We start from the raw sequence: 19,742 nt of genomic DNA on the forward strand, positions 1-19,742 counted from the left end.
TCCATCCAGTAGCATGTCCCTCATAAATCTTCACCAGGAACCAACCAGACGGCATCCTTGTAAGGTGCCCAAACCACCTTCTCTCATTTCCGTTAGTTGTACTTGCCTTATTCTGTCAGTCACCACCTACAGATTGTGACCATATCAGAGGACAGAGATGACCAGGAAACAGAACTGTCCACAAACTGAGCTCCTGCTTCACCACCACAGACTGAAACACCGTTGTTCACGTCAGGTCTGCTAATGTGAAATCCCATCCAAATCAGCTACACATATTTTTAAAAATCTAATCTGTGTGGTTCAGTAGAGATAGTACCATAATGTCACTCAATTCCATTCCCTAGACCTTAATATGATCTTTAGTCAGAAATACTGACCCTAGAGATTAGCTAGTACAGTAAATGGTCCTGAGTGGTGGTCCAATAAATTTTGGATCAAAGTAAGTTGGTCCAATCTGGTCAAGTAAATTAAAAATAAATAAAAATTGATGACAAGTAGGGGCGGCACGGTGGTGTAGTGGTTAGCGCTGTCGCCTCACAGCAAGAAGGTCTGGGTTCGAGCCCCGGGGCCGGCGAGGGCCTTTCTGTGTGGAGTTTGCATGTTCTCCCCGTGTCCGCGTGGGTTTCCTCCGGGCGCTCCGGTTTCCCCCACAGTCCAAAGACATGCAGGTTAGGTTAACTGGTGACTCTAAATTGACCGCAGGTGTGAATGTGAGTGTGAATGGTTGTCTGTGTCTATGTGTCAGCCCTGTGATGACCTGGCGACTTGTCCAGGGTGAACCCCGCCTTTCGCCCGTAGTCAGCTGGGATAGGATCCAGCTTGCCTGCGACCCTGTAGAAGGATAAAGCGGCTAGAGATGATGAGATGAGATGATGACAAGTGGGAAAGAATTGGCCCATGTCTATCCAAATTAGCAATACATTAAGTAAATACAAAAGTTACACTTCTTTATACAGATTTCTTCATATCTATGCGATTCTAACAAATACTGTATTTTGTACCCCAACGGAAACTATAGACCCCTTCGCAGTAAACGTCATTCAAACGAAAGCGGAAATTGCGCGCGCAGCCTGGACCCAAAAAAGACTCAGAAATGCCTAGTTGTTGTGTTGTCGGGTGTCAGAATCGTAGCAGTGATGGGGTTAAAATGTTCAGAATTCCAGCAGGATCTCACCCATTCCAAAAAAAATCACCGACGTCTATGGCTACAAGCCATCAAACGTGTAGACTGGGATGAAAGCACCATCAAAAACGCGCGGGTTTGCAGCGCCCACTTCATCACAGGTAAGATCAGGCTATTTATTAAATCTTTCTTTTTTATTCTTTCTAGTCTTCGTTTATTGATGTAGCAAAATACTTTGGTAACGTTTGTCTGATTAGCTGGTCATAGTTACACAATGTAATGAATATTGTTAGCATGCTAACTTAGCTTTGCATGCAGTTTTGTTTGTAGGAGAGGTCTCGCTTGACTCAAGCAGTCCAGATTTTGCGCCATCATTATTTGTGTATGCCGAAAATCACAATTTTAAAGCAAGGATAGAAAGGTAAAATTGTGTGCCCTCATTCTAAATGCCAACTTGCGTTGACTGCTCTAACCTAGCTCCCGTCCCGTTCAGTTTCATTTCCGCTCTCTGCCTCTCGCTTTTTACGCAGCTCTGATTTCTCTTAGCTGCACTCTTTACACTATCATTCCTTTCATGCCATCACCTCCTGCAAATTGCTGTTTAGTGTTGGTATTTGCTGTTGTAGCTAAAGCCACATTGCCATCACATCACTGGCATAATTTGATTAAAACAAAATGAATATGAATGTCCCATTGTTAATCAAGTTGTACATGCCCGCACATAACATAATCATATGCGTCTAAAGACTTGTAGGCACGAAGTTTGTCGTGGGTGTACACTGAAGTCTTGTCAATAAGGTACGAGTATATATCTGGCCATTGTATACCAGGGAACTTACTAACATCGTCCGTCCACTCTTTAATTAAATGCGGATCCGGTAGGCGATGTCCACTTGTTAGAGTTAACTTATTTATGTAGCATTCTCGATCTTGTAACGACAACTGTTTGGCATAATCTGACAGCTCATAATGCCGGTCTATGGGCAGCGCCATTGTTTCTGGGTCCAGGCTGCGCGCGCATCCTGGCAACGGTCGGTTTGTTTACAAACATGCGAAGGGGTCTATAGGGCTGTTCACACGGTACATATTTGCATCGATGCTGCACCGATGTATTTTGTTGCGATACATCTTACACCGGTGTAAATTTTGTGGAGCGTTCACACGTCACAAACCTGCTTACTAGAGAGAAGCGTGTTAGCACCGGTGCAGACCCACTTGCGGTCACACGGCAGTTTTTGCGACCGTGCTATACGATAGTAATAATGCGGAAATGAAACATGCGCATGCGTGAAAATGTACTTCCTTTTCCCGGTTGTCATGGCATCACCAAGCTCCGGGAAAACAATGTGGATAAAGACACCAGTGTTGCCAGATACTGCTGACGTTTTCCAGCCCAAAATATGTTCAAATCCACCAAAATGCACTTAAAACCACACAATCTGGCAACACTGGAAGACACACGGTTCTGTTGTTGATATTCGCCATTTTGGAAGCACAAAATACCAGGATGCAAATTATGCAGTGCCCGTATGTAATCAACTCTCCTCACGCGTAGCGAGTCTACCCCTGTAGCGTTCAGACGTCCCATTTTATATCGGTGCTGCCCCGCAAACTAGCATTTACTCCGGAGTAAATTTCTTAAACCACCTCCCGAGCAGGGTTAGATTTGCACCGGTTTAAGCAGCTTTCAGGGGCGACACCGGTATAACTTTGTACCGTGTGAACGCTCTACCGGGGCGGCCCCGGTGCTACAGCGGAGTAAAGGTTGCCGTGTGAACACCCCTTATCATGCAACAATGCATGATTGTTTTCATGCACTGAAAACTATGCGTTTCCTTTTCCACATGGACTCCGATATGGAAAGCAGAGGTCCGACAGCTCTCCCTTTTCTGTCCTCATGCGACTTGCACATCCTAACTTTAGGTTCGCTCGTCAAAATAAAGGCAAACAAAAGAGTCCAGTCCAGAAACTGTGGTCCTGGAGGTCTGTCTCAGGCCAAACTCGTGCTAAAATCGCACGCCGGAATCAAACCAGTATATCAGATGGTCCCTCAGGGCTAGACACGCGATCCATCACTATCTACCATCTTTAAGTATCGAGTAGTGCTGGCTGGCTGACCACAACCCCAAGCAATTTCTTGATGTGGCCATGCAATGTGTGAGATCTCTCCATCTGATACTGCACTACTCCCTGCTGAGAAAGAATCGCAAACATGAAATATTTGCACAAGTTGGGGTTGGAACGGTCTCCAGTGGGGAGGAAAAAATTGAGGGAGATTGTATTTCAGGAATATGTTCCACAAATCTGCTAAAACAGCAAGTGGTTTTCTTTTTTTCCTGATGCCTGTTTCAAGTAGGCAACATTCAGCCATAGTAAATTCAAACCAATGGCACAGAGACCCGTCAATCAAACTGTGACTGCTAGGTTTTCAACTGAACATGCTAAACTTATGGTGGAATAATTAAGGAATTTTTTAAAAAGGTGATGAATCTCTCAATACTCAGAATCCAAAAAAAAAAAAGTTGAAAACAATAGGAGATAAAACAAATGCAACTTCATGCCTTTACATGAAGGCGTTGATGTGGCCTCTGTGCCGGTCAATCCCAGCAATCAAGGCATGGCCTCTGTGCCCATTAGTCCCAATGAAGGGGCGCAGCTTATTTACGTCAAGCACAGTAAAGGGCATGTGACCTCAGTAGCCATCGGTCGCAGAAAAGGAGACGTGGCTTGTGCCCATCAGTACCAGTGAAGGTGTACCCTTTGTGCCCGTCAGTGCAAGGAAAACCGATGAAGTCCGTCCAATTAAAGGTGGTGTGGCCTTTGTGCCCGTTAGTGGCTGTGAAGGTGGTGTGTCCTTATTAGCCATCAGTCTCACTAAAGGAGGAGTGGCATCTGTGCCCATCTATTGCAGTGAAGGAGGCTGGGCCTATGTGACAATCAATCCAAATAAAGGCAGCATGGCCTCTGAACGTCAGTCCACCAAAGTTATGGCCTTTCTGCTCATGTATCCTCGTGATGGAGGAATGGTCTCAGTATGAGTCAATCCCAATAAAGGTGGCATAACCTGTGTGCCAGTCAGTCTGAGGAAAGATGGGATTGCCTTTGTGACAGACAGCCAGAAAAAGAGGTGTTTCCTCAGTACCCAGGATTCCAAATAAAGCTGGAGCGCCCATTCCACAGGTTTGTTGCTGTAAAAGAGGTGTGGCTTCTGTGCCCATCAGTTCAAGTAAAGGTATGATCTTGGTATCCATTTGTTCCAGTGAAGGTGGTGTGGCCTCTGCCACCTTCAGTCCGAAGAAAGTCAGTCCAAGTTAAGGAAGCATGGTTTTAGTGCCCATCATTCCTAGTGAAGGAGGTGTGGCCTTTGTGCCCATTAGACCAAGTGTGGTCTTGGTATCTATTAGTTCCAGTGAATGAGGTGTGGCCTCTGTGCACTACAGTGCAAAGAAAAGAGGCGTGGCCTCTGTGAAAGACAGTCCGAAAAAGGATGCATGGCTTCAGTGTCTGTAATTCCCAGTGAAGGAGGTGTGGCCTCTGCACATCAGTCTAGTTAAAGGAGGTGCGGTTTCAGGACCCATTAGTTCCAGTGAAGGAGGTGTGGCCTCTGTACCCTACAGCTCCAAGAAAAGCGTGGTGGCTTCTGTGAAAAACAGTCTGAAAATTGTATTCCCAGTGAAGGAGGTGTGGCCTCTGCACCTGTCAATCCAGTTAAATGAGGTGTGGTTTCAGGACCCATTAGTTCCAGTGAAGGAGGTGTGGCCTCTGTACCCTACAGCTCCAAGAAAAGAGTGGCGGCTTCTGTGAAAAACAGTCTGAAAATTGTATTCCCAGTGAAGGTGGTGTGGCCTCTACACCTGTCAGTCCAGTTAAAGGAGGTGTGGTTTCAGGACCCATTAGTTCCAGTGAAGGAGGTGTGGCCTCTGTACCCTACAGCTCCAAGAAAAGAGGAGTGGCTTCTGTAAAAAAACAGTCTGAAAAGTGTATTCCCAGTGAAGGTGGTGTGGCCTCTGCACCTGTCAATCCAGTTAAAGGAGGTGTGGTTTCAGGACCCATTAGTTCCAGTAAAGGAGGTGTGGCCTCTGTACCCTACAGCTCCAAGAAAAGAGTGGCTTCTGTAAAAAACAGTCTGAAAATTGTATTCCCAGTGAAGGTGGTGTGGCCTCTGCACCTGTCAGTCCAGTTAAAGGAGGTGTGGTTTCAGGACCCATTAGTTCCAGTAAAGGAGGTGTGGCCTCTGTACCCTACAGCTCCAAGAAAAGAGTGGCTTCTGTAAAAAACAGTCTGAAAAGTGTATTCCCAGTGAAGGAGGTGTGGCCTCTGCACCTGTCAATCCAGTTAAAGGAGGTGTGGTTTCAGGACCCATTAGTTCCAGTAAAGGAGGTGTGGCCTCTGTACCCTACAGCTCCAAGAAAAGAGGAGTGGCTTCTGTAAAAAAACAGTCTGAAAAGTGTATTCCCAGTGAAGGTGGTGTGGCCTCTGCACCTGTCAATCCAGTTAAAGGTGGTGTGGTTTCAGGACCCATTAGTTCCAGTAAAGGAGGTGTGGCCTCTGTACCCTACAGCTACAAGAAAAGAGTGGCGGCTTCTGTGAAAAACAGTCTGAAAATTGTATTCCCAGTGAAGGAGGTGTGGCCTCTGCACCTGTCAATCCAGTTAAAGGTGGTGTGGTTTCAGGACCCATTAGTTCCAGTAAAGGAGGTGTGGCCTCTGTACTGGTCAGTCCAGTCAAAGGAGGTGTGGCCTCTATGTCCATCAATCACAGTGAAGGAGGTGCAGCCCATATGCCCGTCATTCCCAGTGACTTGAAGCATTTCCTCTGTGGCCTCGAGTCCCACTGACTTTGTTTACTGAACTCAAACATTGCACAATACCGAATAATGCTGTACTGCAGCCTGTTGTAAATTAAAACGATGGCATTCATTTCAACCCTTTGTTTAAAAAGAAAAAAGGGCATCCGTGTCTACAGTAGGGAGCATGAAAAGGGGCAGCCAACTGCGAGCGCCTCAGTCTGACATCCATGAGTGAACTGGGATGTGTTATTCTCCAAAGCCTGATATTTACTGCTCACTCAGGATCACTTCATGGCTAGTTAATTAGCACTCGGTGTATTGGCTCGTATCCTGCAGCCCGCAGGCCAATTTCACCACCACCACAGAAAACAGATGTGCCTGTGTGTGTGTGTGTGTGAGAGAGAGAGAGAGAGAGAGAGAGTGAGAGAAAGCATGTGTACATACTTACAGTTCAACACTGCAACTTTCTGCTGTTCAACTCCGCTATGGTTCAAACAGAAACAAACACACGGGATCGGAGTAATCCCAAAAAGGAGGCTGTTATATTAAAAACTGCAACAGGAGGAAAAATACCACACATTCCAACTGTTGATTCGTACCAAGACACAATTTTAAAATTTGTTCCGAGCGTCATCGCGTGCGTTTTAGATCCGTGATCAAACCTGACGTTTATTAAGACAGCTGCGACTTGAATACAGGGATACGAAGACAAACTCATGGCACAGAATAAGAAAACTTGATAATCTAGCTCAAGCTGTAATTTGTCCCAGACAATGCTTTGTTGTTTTTATTATGATGTGAAATAGCGAAAGAAGCTGAGAGACTCATAGATGGAGGGATGGCGAGGAATTCCCTGGTGCTGAGAGACTGGTCAGTGTTTACAAACAAGTTGATTCTTTAAAGATGGAGGCACAGGGCTGGATGACACCAATGACTTCAGAATCCACTTCTAAACATTTCTGTACAAAATACGCAGATTAAGAAAGAAAGGCGGGCATCGCACAAGAACAGCAGAGTAAATTTAACTTCCTGGCTTGTTCTTCAGCAGGATCAGAGCGCAGGTTCGGCAGTCATACAGCACCGCAGCCGGAGAAGGCAAAACGTAAAGTGTTTAAGAGCTGGGATTTGAGCTCATGATGTTCTGTGCAGCTGTATCTCTCTGTCCACAGATCTGTGTATGTACAACCCTGATTCCAAAAAAATTGGGACAAAGTACAAACTGTAAATAAAAACGGAATGCAATAATTTACAAATCTCAAAAACTGATATTGTATTCACAATAGAACATAGACAACATATCAAATGTCGAAAGTGAGACATTTTGAAATTTCATGCCAAATATTGGCTCATTTGAAATTTCATGACAGCAACACATCTCAAAAAAGTTGGGACGGGGCAATAAGAGGCTGGAAAAGTTAAAGGTACAAAAAAGGAACAGCTGGAGGACCAAATTGCAACTCATTAGGTCAACTGGCAATAGGTCATTAACATGACTGGGTATAAAAAGAGCATCTTGGAGTGGCAGCGGCTCTCAGAAGTAAAGATGGGAAGAGGATCACCAATCCCCCTAATTCTGCACCGACAAATAGTGGAGCAATATCAGAAAGGAGTTCGACAGTGTAAAATTGCAAAGAGTTTGAACATATCATCATCTACAGTGCATAATATCATCAAAAGATTCAGAGAATCTGGAAGAATCTCTGTGCGTAAGGGTCAAGGCCGGAAAACCATACTGGGTGCCCGTGATCTTCGGGCCCTTAGACGGCACTGCATCACATACAGGCATGCTTCTGTATTGGAAATCACAAAATGGGCTCAGGAATATTTCCAGAGAACATTATCTGTGAACACAATTCACCGTGCCATCCGCCGTTGCCAGCTAAAACTCTATAGTTCAAAGAAGCCGCCGTATCTAAACGTGATCCAGAAGCGCAGACGTCTTCTCTGGGCCGAGGCTCATTTAAAATGGACTGTGGCAAAGTGGAAAACTGTTCTGTGGTCAGACGAATCAAAATTTGAAGTTCTTTATGGAAATCAGGGACGCCGTGTCATTCGGACTCAAGAGGAGAAGGACGACCCAAGTTATCATCAGCGCTCAGTTCAGAAGCCTGCATCTCTGATGGTATGGGGTTGCATTAGTGTGTGTGGCATGGGCAGCTTACACATCTGGAAAGACACCATCAATGCTGAAAGGTATATCCAGGTTCTAGAGCAACATATGCTCCCATCCAGACGACGTCTCTTTCAGGGAAGACCTTGCATTTTCCAACATGACAATGCCAAACCACATACTGCATCAATTACAGCATCATGGCTGCATAGAAGAAGGGTCCGGGTACTGAACTGGCCAGCCTGCAGTCCAGATCTTTCACCCATAGAAAACATTTGGCGCATCATAAAACGGAAGATACGACAAAAAAGACCTAAGACAGTTGAGCAACTAGAATCCTACATTAGACAAGAATGGGTTAACATTCCTATCCCTAAACTTGAGCAACTTGTCTCCTCAGTCCCCAGACGTTTACAGACTGTTGTAAAGAGAAAAGGGGATGTCTCACAGTGGTAAACATGGCCTTGTCCCAACTTTGAGATGTGTTGTTGTCATGAAATTTAAAATCACCTCATTTTTCTCTTTAAATGATACATTTTCTCAGTTTAAACATTTGATATGTCATCTATGGTCTATTCTGAATAAAATATGGAATTTTGAAACTTCCACATCATTGCATTCCGTTTTTATTTACAATTTGTACTTTGTCCCAACTTTTTTGGAATCGGGGTTGTATGCAGTGTGTGTAATGTCGTTAACACAGTGTCTAGCTTGTGTGTATATATAAGCAATGCATCGCACCTCCAGTGGCCATCACTTCCTGTATAGCATGTACACCCTGAAAGCTGTGTGCGCGCACGAGAGACATCACACTCCGTATGTAGCCCTTGTGTGTGTATAAGTAGTGTGTGTGAGGTCACACCCACAGCGTCTAGCTTTTGTGTATGTATAAGCAACGCGTGTCACACCTCCAGTGTCCATTATTTCCTGTATATCACACACACTGCTATGTGAGCATACGGTACCTCGTGGATGGAGCGTGCAGCCGGTTTGTCCTGCTGGTTGGCGAGGATGAGGAAGGGCAGGGTGCAGAGCTGTGGGTGCTGCAGGGCCGAGTGCAGCTCTGTACGCGCCGCCTCCAGATCCTCGTCAGATGAAGCGCTGTCTAACACAAACACCACGCCCTGAGAGCCCTGATAGTAACGGCTCCAGTACTTCTTAATGGAGTCAGCTCCTGAGAAATGCACAAAACACACAGACACACCATGCACTGTTTAATAGAGAAGCGCTTATAGACGAAATCATCATTGTGAAACATCGTCTTTACCTTTATCTTTCTGCTTTATCTGCCATGATATTACAAGCAATGATTTCTTACGATCAGTCCAATTGTTTACAATGCAGTAAAGTGACGAATACAAAAATGATCGTCTCGAATGATTCCTCGGACCAACCCGATAGTGTGCATCGTGGAGGTTTCTTCAGTTCCTACATGCAAGTAGTTCCTGTTTACTGTTCGATGCAAAAACAAAAGTTGTAGTTTTATCTTATCCTGTCATATATGACCTTTCATTAACTGTGTATAGAGATGTTATGAAGAAAAATAAAGCCTGGAAGGAAGTAGCAGAGGTCACTGGTGCCTTTTGGTTTTATTTATTTAAAAAAAAAAAAAACTTAACTCAAAATAGAACTGCATCTAATCCCTATGTATATAAAAATAAAGCCTGAAAACATGTGTAACGTTAACAAGTTGCACAAAACATTCTGGCAGCGGACTGATGGTGGAAAGTGCAGAGAGACTTTCGACATAATTCTAGTATTAATGTAGCTGGACAGTATTGACGGGTGTGGGGGGTTGAACTGAACTTCTCTTTCCCAATGTTCACTCCGGCTCTTGCGTTATGTATTTTTATGACTCCGAGCCGGCGTGCCAGCTCCGGCTCCGGGGGCCTGTGTACGGGGGAGCTGGGTCCAGAGGAAGAGGCTCTCGCTGCTGCGGCGTGTTTTCTTTAAAGTCGACCCTGAGAGAGTATTAAAATGATTTCTTCTGATGGCCAGTCTACAGCACAGTTCAAATGCGCCCGCTTTTACAGTGCACATATGGTTTCTCTTGCGCCGAGCAATTTCAGAGGGGTACAAAAATGCGGCCACCAAGACGCATAGACGCAGCATGGCTTTGGTTAGAAGGACTTGCCGGGGGGGTGGGGGTGGGGGTGTGCCCCAAACCCAAAACTGTGAATAAACTAAGCCTGAAGCGCCTCCAACCTCTCAGAACATAATGAACTATATTAATCACAAACTCACTACAGCTCTTTCCGTTTACACGGAGTGACAGCTCCAGAAAACATCTCCAGACCCGTGCTAGTCATCCTCACGCTCCACAGATTTATCTCCCATTTTACTTCATTTATATTTATGTATTCTTTTTCAGACTTCTTAAATGTGGCGAGCAGTGAAGGAACGGGATCAGTTAGCGTGATCCCACTGGCGTGATTTATTTAAACCAGTTCTTACAGGCGTTTGGTGGAAAGCTGGAGGAATTTGTAAAGCCGTGTTGATGTATGATGCATTCTGTCAGTCTTTCCCATGATCCAACTCGCGACCTCACAAAAAGCTCAGAACGGGACGATGAACCCGAATCCGGTGCGTCACAGCACTGAAGTACTACAGCGAGCGAAGCACGAGTGGAAAAAAAATAAATAAATATTATATATATATATATATATATATATATATATATATATATATATATATATATATACACACACACACACACACACACACACACACAAAGCCCTCAGTATTTGTGGGGGTTAGGGACCGAACATGGCCGCGAATAAGCCAAAATCAAAATCGCGAATACTTGTAACCCCCCCCATAAAACTTGATGCCGTAGTGACGAGCCACTGCCACAAAACTCTTCCCTTCCTTTAGCATATCGAGAAGTCCTACCTTCTCCTACAGCGTCATTACCTTCTTCTGCCGCTTAGGTTCCTTGGCAGGAGCCTTAGAAGATGCAGAGCGTTTAGGAGCCATTGTAGGGCGTAAAAATTATTCAAAAATACCAAGAACGCACAACACGTGAACAAGTCTGAACTACGGGAACCGCGAGACTGTACTGTACAATGCGCTCATTCGTATCAGCCAATGAGCAGCAGCCCGCCATTCAAACTTCAGCCAATAGCAAGCGAGCATTTGGCTCCGAGAATGTAGCAGTGCATAAACGTTCGATATGTTCGCCGCAAATGACCGCGAATCACTGAGATTTCGCGAATGTATAGGAGATATGTTCTATATAAAATCCTGCGAATATGTGAATTCGCAAATACTGAACCGCGAATAGGCGGGGGTCTACTGTGTGTGTGTGTGTGTATATATATATATATATATATATATATATATATATATATATATATATATATATATATATAAAGTGCTGTCAAGCGATTAAAATATTTAATCGCGATTAATGTCGCGACAGTCATAGTTAACTCGCGATTAATTGCAATTTAATCACACATTTTTGTCAAATAAAAAACCATTGTAATTCTCTTATCAGCATAAAAAAGTGAATAGGCTTGCCTTGTACCAATGCTTTTTTAATTGCAAAGCATAACACGTCTTGACAGCCACTGCAAAGTGAAACCTAAGCCGAGCACCGGCGCGGGACTAGCAAGAGAACCATGAGCGAAATGATCTACTGTTTGAGTTAGTCTACAACTCTAATCAGAGAGATAGGTTACACAGTGACGGTAGGCTTGACATGCTTGATTATAATATAAAGTACACTATTATATTAAGTTTAAGTTGTTCGTTGATAAATATTGCATTGAATCTGATCTTTACTGTTTCAGCTCACTTAACACATTTTGTACTTTTACACTTTCTGCCTGTTGATGCGTCGCGCTGTCCAATCAGAGGCGGCCAAATTTGCATATTACAGGAAGGATTTCTGGGATAGCATTGAGTTTACAGTTCAGAGGGATCTGGCTTCTTTAGACGCTGTCTTCTTAAAACTGAATGAATATTTAAAAAGAGCCAAATGAGCCAGTCTTTTGAACGGCTCTTTTCAAAGAACGGATCACAAAGATGCGGATCCCATCAAAGAGCCATAAATCCCATCTCTACTTGCTCGCCCTGCCCGCGCTGGTTCTTGGGGGGGGGGCGCAGAGGACTCTGGCTGTGTGGGGCGTGGCATTACAGTCTAGCTGCTATTGGTTTTCTAAGCAAAGTCTCTGTTCCAAGTTCCTGGCAGTTTCAAAAGCTTATGAAAAACCTACATCATGCCACAGAGCGTTAATCTCGCGATAAAAAAAATTATCGCCGTTAAAATTGAGTCAAGTTAACGTGTTAATAACGCGACATTTTTGACAGCACTAATATATATATATATATACACATACACACACACACACACACATTTATTTGCCAAACCACCAGACAAGAACCAGCTCCTACATACTGCCCAGTCCTGGAAACCTAAACTTTTCAAATGCATCACCATATTTGTACCTTCGACATAAAATCAAGTCACTGCCCAACATTCCGTTTTGTCCTCACAGATAAAATACATCAGTCTGGGAACGTCTTCATTTTCTCACGTTTAACCCTTAACCACGAGTTCACCATTACTAATAGCAGGAGAGGTGAGTGAGAGCTGGAATTTTTGTGGAATTGTTTCCACTAACTTGTGTATTCCTGTTCTGAAAAGACCCTCGTCCATGCACGCAAACTAAAATCATTCGAGGTTGTACTTCAGCCAGCTTGTGTACTGCATTGAGTTTCATCACACCACAATGAAGCGCATTAGGTTTAAATAGAGCTACGTACCAAATTAAACCTCATTTTGCTAAAGTCAATAAGAAGGTAGGATTCATTTTCTTTCTCTGCTTACTGAAGCTCCTTTTCAACTTAAACTATAAATAAAAATCAAGACAAAATCTGTTCATCACAGGTTACTTATTTGTGCAGAACTTTATTTGATTTTTATTGTATTACGCCAACGCAAGATGGCTGCCGCATGTATTCGTGGCTGTTTGGAGCGTAGCTCATGTACGTCCTCAAATATTAATGTGACGCATCCACAAGATCAGCATAAATAGTGGGGGCAGTATGGGACACTATGTCCTCGACTGAATAAAGAAACTAAAATTGTGTCTCAAATCACATCATCGTGTCTTGGACTACTCCATTCTGTTCTTGAGCATCACTGGCCAGGTTTCATGTCATCTCATTTCACCTTCAAACCTACAGAAAGGTCTGTTATGCGTACCAGCGTTCTGGATTTTCTCAGTTCGTAAATATTTTCGAATGCAAGTTCTGACGTTTCAATTGGAGATGCAGCTCATGACAATCACGATGACGGCAGGAATTTTGGAGAGAAACAGAGCTTGTTTAAATGTCGCCATGCATGAAATCACTAAAAACATTTCCAAACTCCACTGGGACATTTTGGTGCTGATGAGCCATCTAGAGAATGCCGCTTATAAACAGGTGAGTGTGTGAACATCAGTCGTATTGCTGCGGTTTCTGTATACACACGTAAAGTCACATGTCAAGTATAAATAAACCAGCCTGAAGGAAGATTTAGGAAAGTCCTCTCTCTTCTCACTGCTCCACAAAACACTCATTTTCCAACAAGCAATAACTAACTTTCCACAAGACCGAACGGAAACACTTAGAGAACGTACAGTGCAAAGAATCAGGTTTCCTTTAAAGATCAAGTCATTAAATTTTATGAAGGTTCACGTACGGAAAACCTGAATAAGCAACAAACAGCATCAACTGAATGCTTAACCATTAATGATGGCGTTTATGGTTTATTTATAAGACGATATGAAGTGGTTTTGTTTCTCACTGCTGCTTCATGTTACCACTTCTCAGACTCCGAACACATGAGACAGTGGTTTTGAATTTGGAGAGAATAAACGCATACTTCTCAGTCCATTTATCTTTCAACATTGTTTTCATAATTGAAGGGTTTTTACTTTTACCATGTCTTCACATCATTAATCAGACCACAGAGAGTAAATTTATTTTTTTTTAAATCTCTGAAAATCTGTATTTAAACAAACAACTCTGATCTGTGTACAGTTTAATAATTTCCATAAACGTATGTAATTAGCCACGACAGAGAATGTTACAGAACCTGTGATGGTTAACGTTTAATTTACGTTATCAAAGTTCCCAAAGTTGCTGAACAGAGGGTTTTTAAAAAAGTATTTTTTCGAAATCATTGCTTTAACTCGTATGGTTTGATCCACTAAAATGAAAAACGCCAAAATCCACCAATTCCTTCCACTGGATGTTTTCTGTCTGGACCTTGTTTTTTTGTTTGTTTGTTTTTCTTTTCCTCCATCTTAATTTTTGTTTTTCCCTCTAAATTAAAGAAGTTTAACATCTCAATCAAGGTACAGGACTCTCCAGGTTGGCATGTCTTTTTGAATGTGTTGGCTCACGTGGAATACCAAGAACTGGAGCACTCATTTTTGTGTCGGTCTCTTGAGACCCTCCATTGACTCGACCAGGTTCCAAAAAAGATCTCTACAGTTCCCACTATTTCCTTTTTTGCTCTGGATTAGCCGTGATCGGTTTATCTGCCCGTCTCTGCATGGATGTTTTTATCCATGCAAGGACATCTCGGTGAATGTTTATCACCACATGATTCTTTTTTCTGTTTGTTTGTTTATGGCTTGGCGCCTCCCAACATCGCTGATCTGCTCAGACAGAGGACCGCTGAGATCTTCAGATCTGCTGATTTTGGCTGAAGCTCAAAGGTGACCGTGTTTTTGCAGTCACTGCACCGAGGCTGCTCTCATCTTACCATTCAGTGCTCGTCGGATTCCTGTATCCCATTCATCTGCGCCAACGGGATCGGAGAGTCATCGCTTTCACCAGCAACCAGGGAAGTCCTTTCAACATCCTTCACCCTGTGACTCACCGTCGTGAAAAATCTCACCACTTCTCAACTCAAATTTTGTGAAACTCATTTATTGCTCTGTTATGTTTAAGATTTTGTTTAAAGCTCCAGAAAATCTAAAAATAACTGCTGAGAACTGTTCATGATGTCTAAATGCCCGAGGGCATAATCTTGGGTAAAGCTTGCAGAAGCTCTCACCAACCACACGGCTGAGGTTTATTCCTTCCTCAACGCCTTGATCAAAACTACACCCCACTGCTTGAATGGGGACTTTCTCAAAATTAGCAAAGCAACTCGAAAAAAAATCTGACACATAACCAGGGGTGGGTGATATATTTCCATATCATATCACAATTCTCAAGAACGTTACTAAGATACACGTTAAGCTTCACAATATTTAGTTGGACGAAGAAACTTCCAGCAAAACAAAGCAGTGGAAAATCTTAACCGGATTTTAATTTTATTTAAAATATAGAAACAAAAACAATTTCACAGATTTAAAGATTAGTTCATAATCAAATCAGCTGCTTCTGGTAAATTTTTCATCATTTAAAAAAAAAAAAAAGGATATCCATAATATTTCAAAAAATGTATCGTGACATCATTTATCATGATGGATATAATTTAGTCACATTGCCCAGCCCTATGCTCAACTGTAGCCTCCTGTAATAATTCTATAATTTGGTAGACGTCATGTCCTCCATATTTATTGGCACCCTAAATGAAACATACAGAAATACAAACAACATACAGGAAGTTCTAGTGCATATTTATTTTATCCAGTGTTTTCCCCAGAAAATTAAAGCCGTAAGTTCTGGCATGATAACACACAGACAATCGAGCACCAACAGCGCAAAAGCAAGCAGCAAAGACGCGACGTGAAACTAGGGGGGTGCGGGGGCATGCCTGCCCGGAAAATGTTTTGAAAATCGATGCTCTCAGGTGCATTTTCAGGGTCTCTGATGTTTTAGATAGAGGATTATAGGATCAATTTCAGCAGTGTTTCAAGGATTTCTGACCTAAATAGTATTAACGTAAACACATTTGAAATTTCAGCTTAAAAGTTCAACATGCAAGTTAAACTGTTTTGTTATAGATTACTGAGGTCTATGATAGATCGAAAATCTACGGGGATCCCTTACAGTGGGGCAAAAAAGTATTTAGTCAGCCACCAACTGTGCAAGTTCTCCCACTTAAAAAGATGAGAGAGGCCTGTAATTTTCATCATAGGTACACTTCAACTATGAGACAGAATGAGAAAAAAAATCCAGAAGATCACATTGTCTGATTTTTAAAGAATTTATTTGCAAATTATGGTGGAAAATAAGTATTTGGTCAATAACAAAAGTTCATCTCAATACTTTGTTATATACCCTTTGTTGGCAATGACAGAGGTCAAACGCTTTCTGTGAGTCTTCACAAGGTTTTCACACACTGTTGCTGGTATTTTGGCCCATTCCTCCATGCAGATCTCCTCTAGAGCAGTGATGTTTTGGGGCTGTCGCTGGGCAACACGGACTTTCAACTCCCTCCAAAGATTTTCTATGAGGTTGAGATCTGGAGACTGGCTAGGCCACTCCAGGACCTTGAAATGCTTCTTACGAAGCCACTCCTTCGTTGCCCGGGTGGTGTGTTTGGGATCATTGTCATGCTGAAAGACCCAGCCACGTTTCATCTTCAATGCCCTTGCTGATGGAAGGAGGTTTTCACTCAGAATCTCACGATACATGGCCCCATTCATTCTTTCCTTTACACGGATCAGTCGTCCTGGTCCCTTTGCAGAAAAACAGCCCCAAAGCATGATGTTTCCACCCCCATGCTTCACAGTAGGTATGGTGTTCTTTGGATGCAACTCAGCATTCTTTCTCCTCCAAACACAACCAGTTGAGTTTTTACCAAAAAGTTCTATTTTGGTTTCATCTGACCATATGACATTCTCCCAATCCTCTTCTGGATCATCCAAATGCTCTCTAGCAAACTTCAGACGGGCCTGGACATGTACTGGCTTAAGCAGGGGGACACGTCTGGCACTGCAGGATTTGAGTCCCTGGCAGCGTAGTGTGTTACTGATGGTAGCCTTTGTTACTTTGGTCCCAGCTCTCTGCAGGTCATTCACTAGGTCCCCCTGTGTGGTTCTGGGATTTTTGCTCACCGTTCTTGTGATCATTTTGACCCCACGGGGTGAGATCTTGCGTGGAGCCCCAGATCGAGGGAGATTATCAGTGGTCTTGTATATCTTCCATTTTCTAATAATTGCTCCCACAGTTGATTTCTTCACACCAAGCTGCTTACCTATTGCAGATTCAGTCTTCCCAGCCTGGTGCAGGTCTACAATTTTGTTTCTGGTGTCCTTTGACAGCTCTTTGGTCTTGGCCATAGTGGAGTTTGGAGTGTGACTGTTTGAGGTTGTGGACAGGTGTCTTTTATACTGATAACGAGTGGAGGACAGAGGAGCCTCTTAAAGAAGAAGTTACAGGTCTGTGAGAGCCAGAAATCTTGCTTGTTTGTAGGTGACCAAATACTTATTTTACCGAGGAATTCACCAATTAATTCATTAAAAATCCTACAATGTGATTTCCTGGATTCTTTCCCCCCATTCTGTCTCTCATAGTTGAAGTGTACCTATGATGAAAATTACAGGCCTCTCTCATCTTTTTAAGTGGGAGAACTTGCACAATTGGTGGCTGACTAAATACTTTTTTGCCCCACTGTATCTATGATCAAGTCGTGTTGTAACAAAAATGTGCATGAAAATATGACCAGTGGTTTGCTCCATCTTATGCAATCCAATGAAGAGAATCGATCATCATGACCTCCTGTTGATCACAAAGGGATCTGAACCTAAGACCTGCCACCTTAAAATAAGTTGCTGTATTACTGTAACTGTAATGATTTAGAATGCTTCTGATGCAATTACCATAATATATGTATAACTAAGATACACTGAAAAGAAAAGTCAGGCATCTGCATATTATAAAGTTTAAATTTTGGCACTTTATTAAATGGACTAGATTAAGATTAAAACATTTAAAGGAAAAAAAACTTAATTCATACATTTAAGTTTGCGGAAAGATTATGTACTTAAACACATTCATGAAGAGAATTTGCTACTAAGTGTCAAATGTAGCATAATTGCGAATAATAATGATGAGCGTATTTGGCAGTGTGATGTCACGGTGAGCCTTTAACAAAAGAATAATCCGGAGCTGCCTTTTGTTAAATGGATCCCAGTGATGTCACACTGCCAAAAATGCTTATGATTATTATTTGAAATGATGCTATATTTGACACATTTGGACAACTTCACTTGGTGAGAGTGTTTATAAGTGCATAATCTTTCTGCAAACCCAAACTAATGAATTAAGTTTCTACTCCTTTAAAGCAGATTAATTCTCCTTGGCGTTTGCTTGGCCCAATGTTGGGCAGCCCTCTCATAGTCCGTCTCGCTCTCATCCATGCTGATGTGGATCAAATTGTCCAGCGAGTGCTTTTTGAGTCAGTTGCTGTGATCAGAATTGACGACGTTTTTGTTGTCCTGACAGTTGTCTGGTTTTGTGCACCATCACTCACGTGGGTTTGTCGACATTTAGTCAACCAATCTTTGATCGAAGCCATAATGATAATAGACGAGGTCAAACTTTTGTGATTAAAATCAGTCGGCTTTGCCCGTCCGGTGGGGGACAACATCGGCAGCCAATGAGATCGCTTATCATGAATCGGAAAAATCCCGGATGTCTGACGTTTTCTTTCGATATTTTTATTGGACAGTTTGAACATGTGATCTTGACATAGCCAACAGATTACAGTTTGCTTACATCATACCACGCGGACATATTACTTTGACAGAATCAACACAAACATTGGAAAAAAAAGAGCGCTTGTTTAACACAAATATCAATCGATTTGTAAATTGATCTGTTATTTGCTCTCCTATGTATCTAGTTACTTGTGGGTAGGAAATTTAACGTATCGGTATAAATCTAAGCGTATCGGATTTTAAATAAAGCGACTAAGCGTATCGGCAGGCAGAGCAAGCGGATCGGGCCCGATACGCTAAAACGCTTTGGGGAAAACCATGTTATCTATTACCTGATTTGTCCAGGTCAACAACCATCTCATTTGTGCTGAAGTTCCTGAAGTTCTCATGATAACGGCTTACAAAGGGATTTTACAATGTGTACAACCTCATTTATACCTCGCAGAAACAGAATGTGGTTAAAGTCAAGAATAGGAGTTCCTGGGTATTGACAGCAAATGAACCCCCCCCCAAGAACGACAACTTGTTTCTACTTATTTAGAATTCCTTTGGGATATATATAATTGACAGGATGTTCAGAGAAGCTATTATATTTAACAAACGCTTCAACGAGTTACTTTGTTCGAACAAAAGTAAACTTTTTTTGTGTGATTTACCGTCTAGTGATTACTGAATAATCATTTTTCTGAAGGGTGCCAATAATTCTGTAGGACACAGGACCTACCAAGTTATAGAATAATTACACCAGACTAAAATTCTGCAACTCATCAGCTTTTGCAACATCAACTTTTGAATAAATTACTCTGAAATTGTTTGGTTTAAACTCCATTTCACACCCAATCGTATCGATCTTCACTCGTTCTGCGACACGTCATGCAAACTGCTCATGAAAACATGCTGATTTTCCCTCACTGTTCTTCTGGCTTGTATGGTATATTACTTATATTTCTGATTACAAACTCTACTGCATGGAATTTCCAATTCATGCAATTTAGGAATAATCATGGAAGTTTTTTTGCCCCCAAGTAGTAGCACATTATTCCGGGTCGTACTGTACAGCTTGGACTCCCAAACAACCCATGCACACACTCCAGTGGTTGATAA

At 42.6% G+C, this 19,742-nt stretch overlaps 1 protein-coding gene across 1 annotated transcript in view; it reads right to left on the reverse strand.

The window, feature by feature from the left end:
- Positions 1-19,742, reverse strand: part of arl15b (ADP-ribosylation factor-like 15b) — a 114,725-nt gene that overhangs the window by 32,692 nt on the left and 62,291 nt on the right. Inside the window, exon 4 of the mRNA XM_060908850.1 lies at positions 8,988-9,196. Coding sequence (XP_060764833.1) covers positions 8,988-9,196 — 209 coding nt within the window. The remainder of the gene's footprint in view (positions 1-8,987; positions 9,197-19,742) is intronic.

The sequence above is a fragment of the Neoarius graeffei genome, chromosome 25 (genome assembly GCF_027579695.1).
Source record: "Neoarius graeffei isolate fNeoGra1 chromosome 25, fNeoGra1.pri, whole genome shotgun sequence".
Classification (NCBI taxonomy): domain Eukaryota; kingdom Metazoa; phylum Chordata; class Actinopteri; order Siluriformes; family Ariidae; genus Neoarius; species Neoarius graeffei.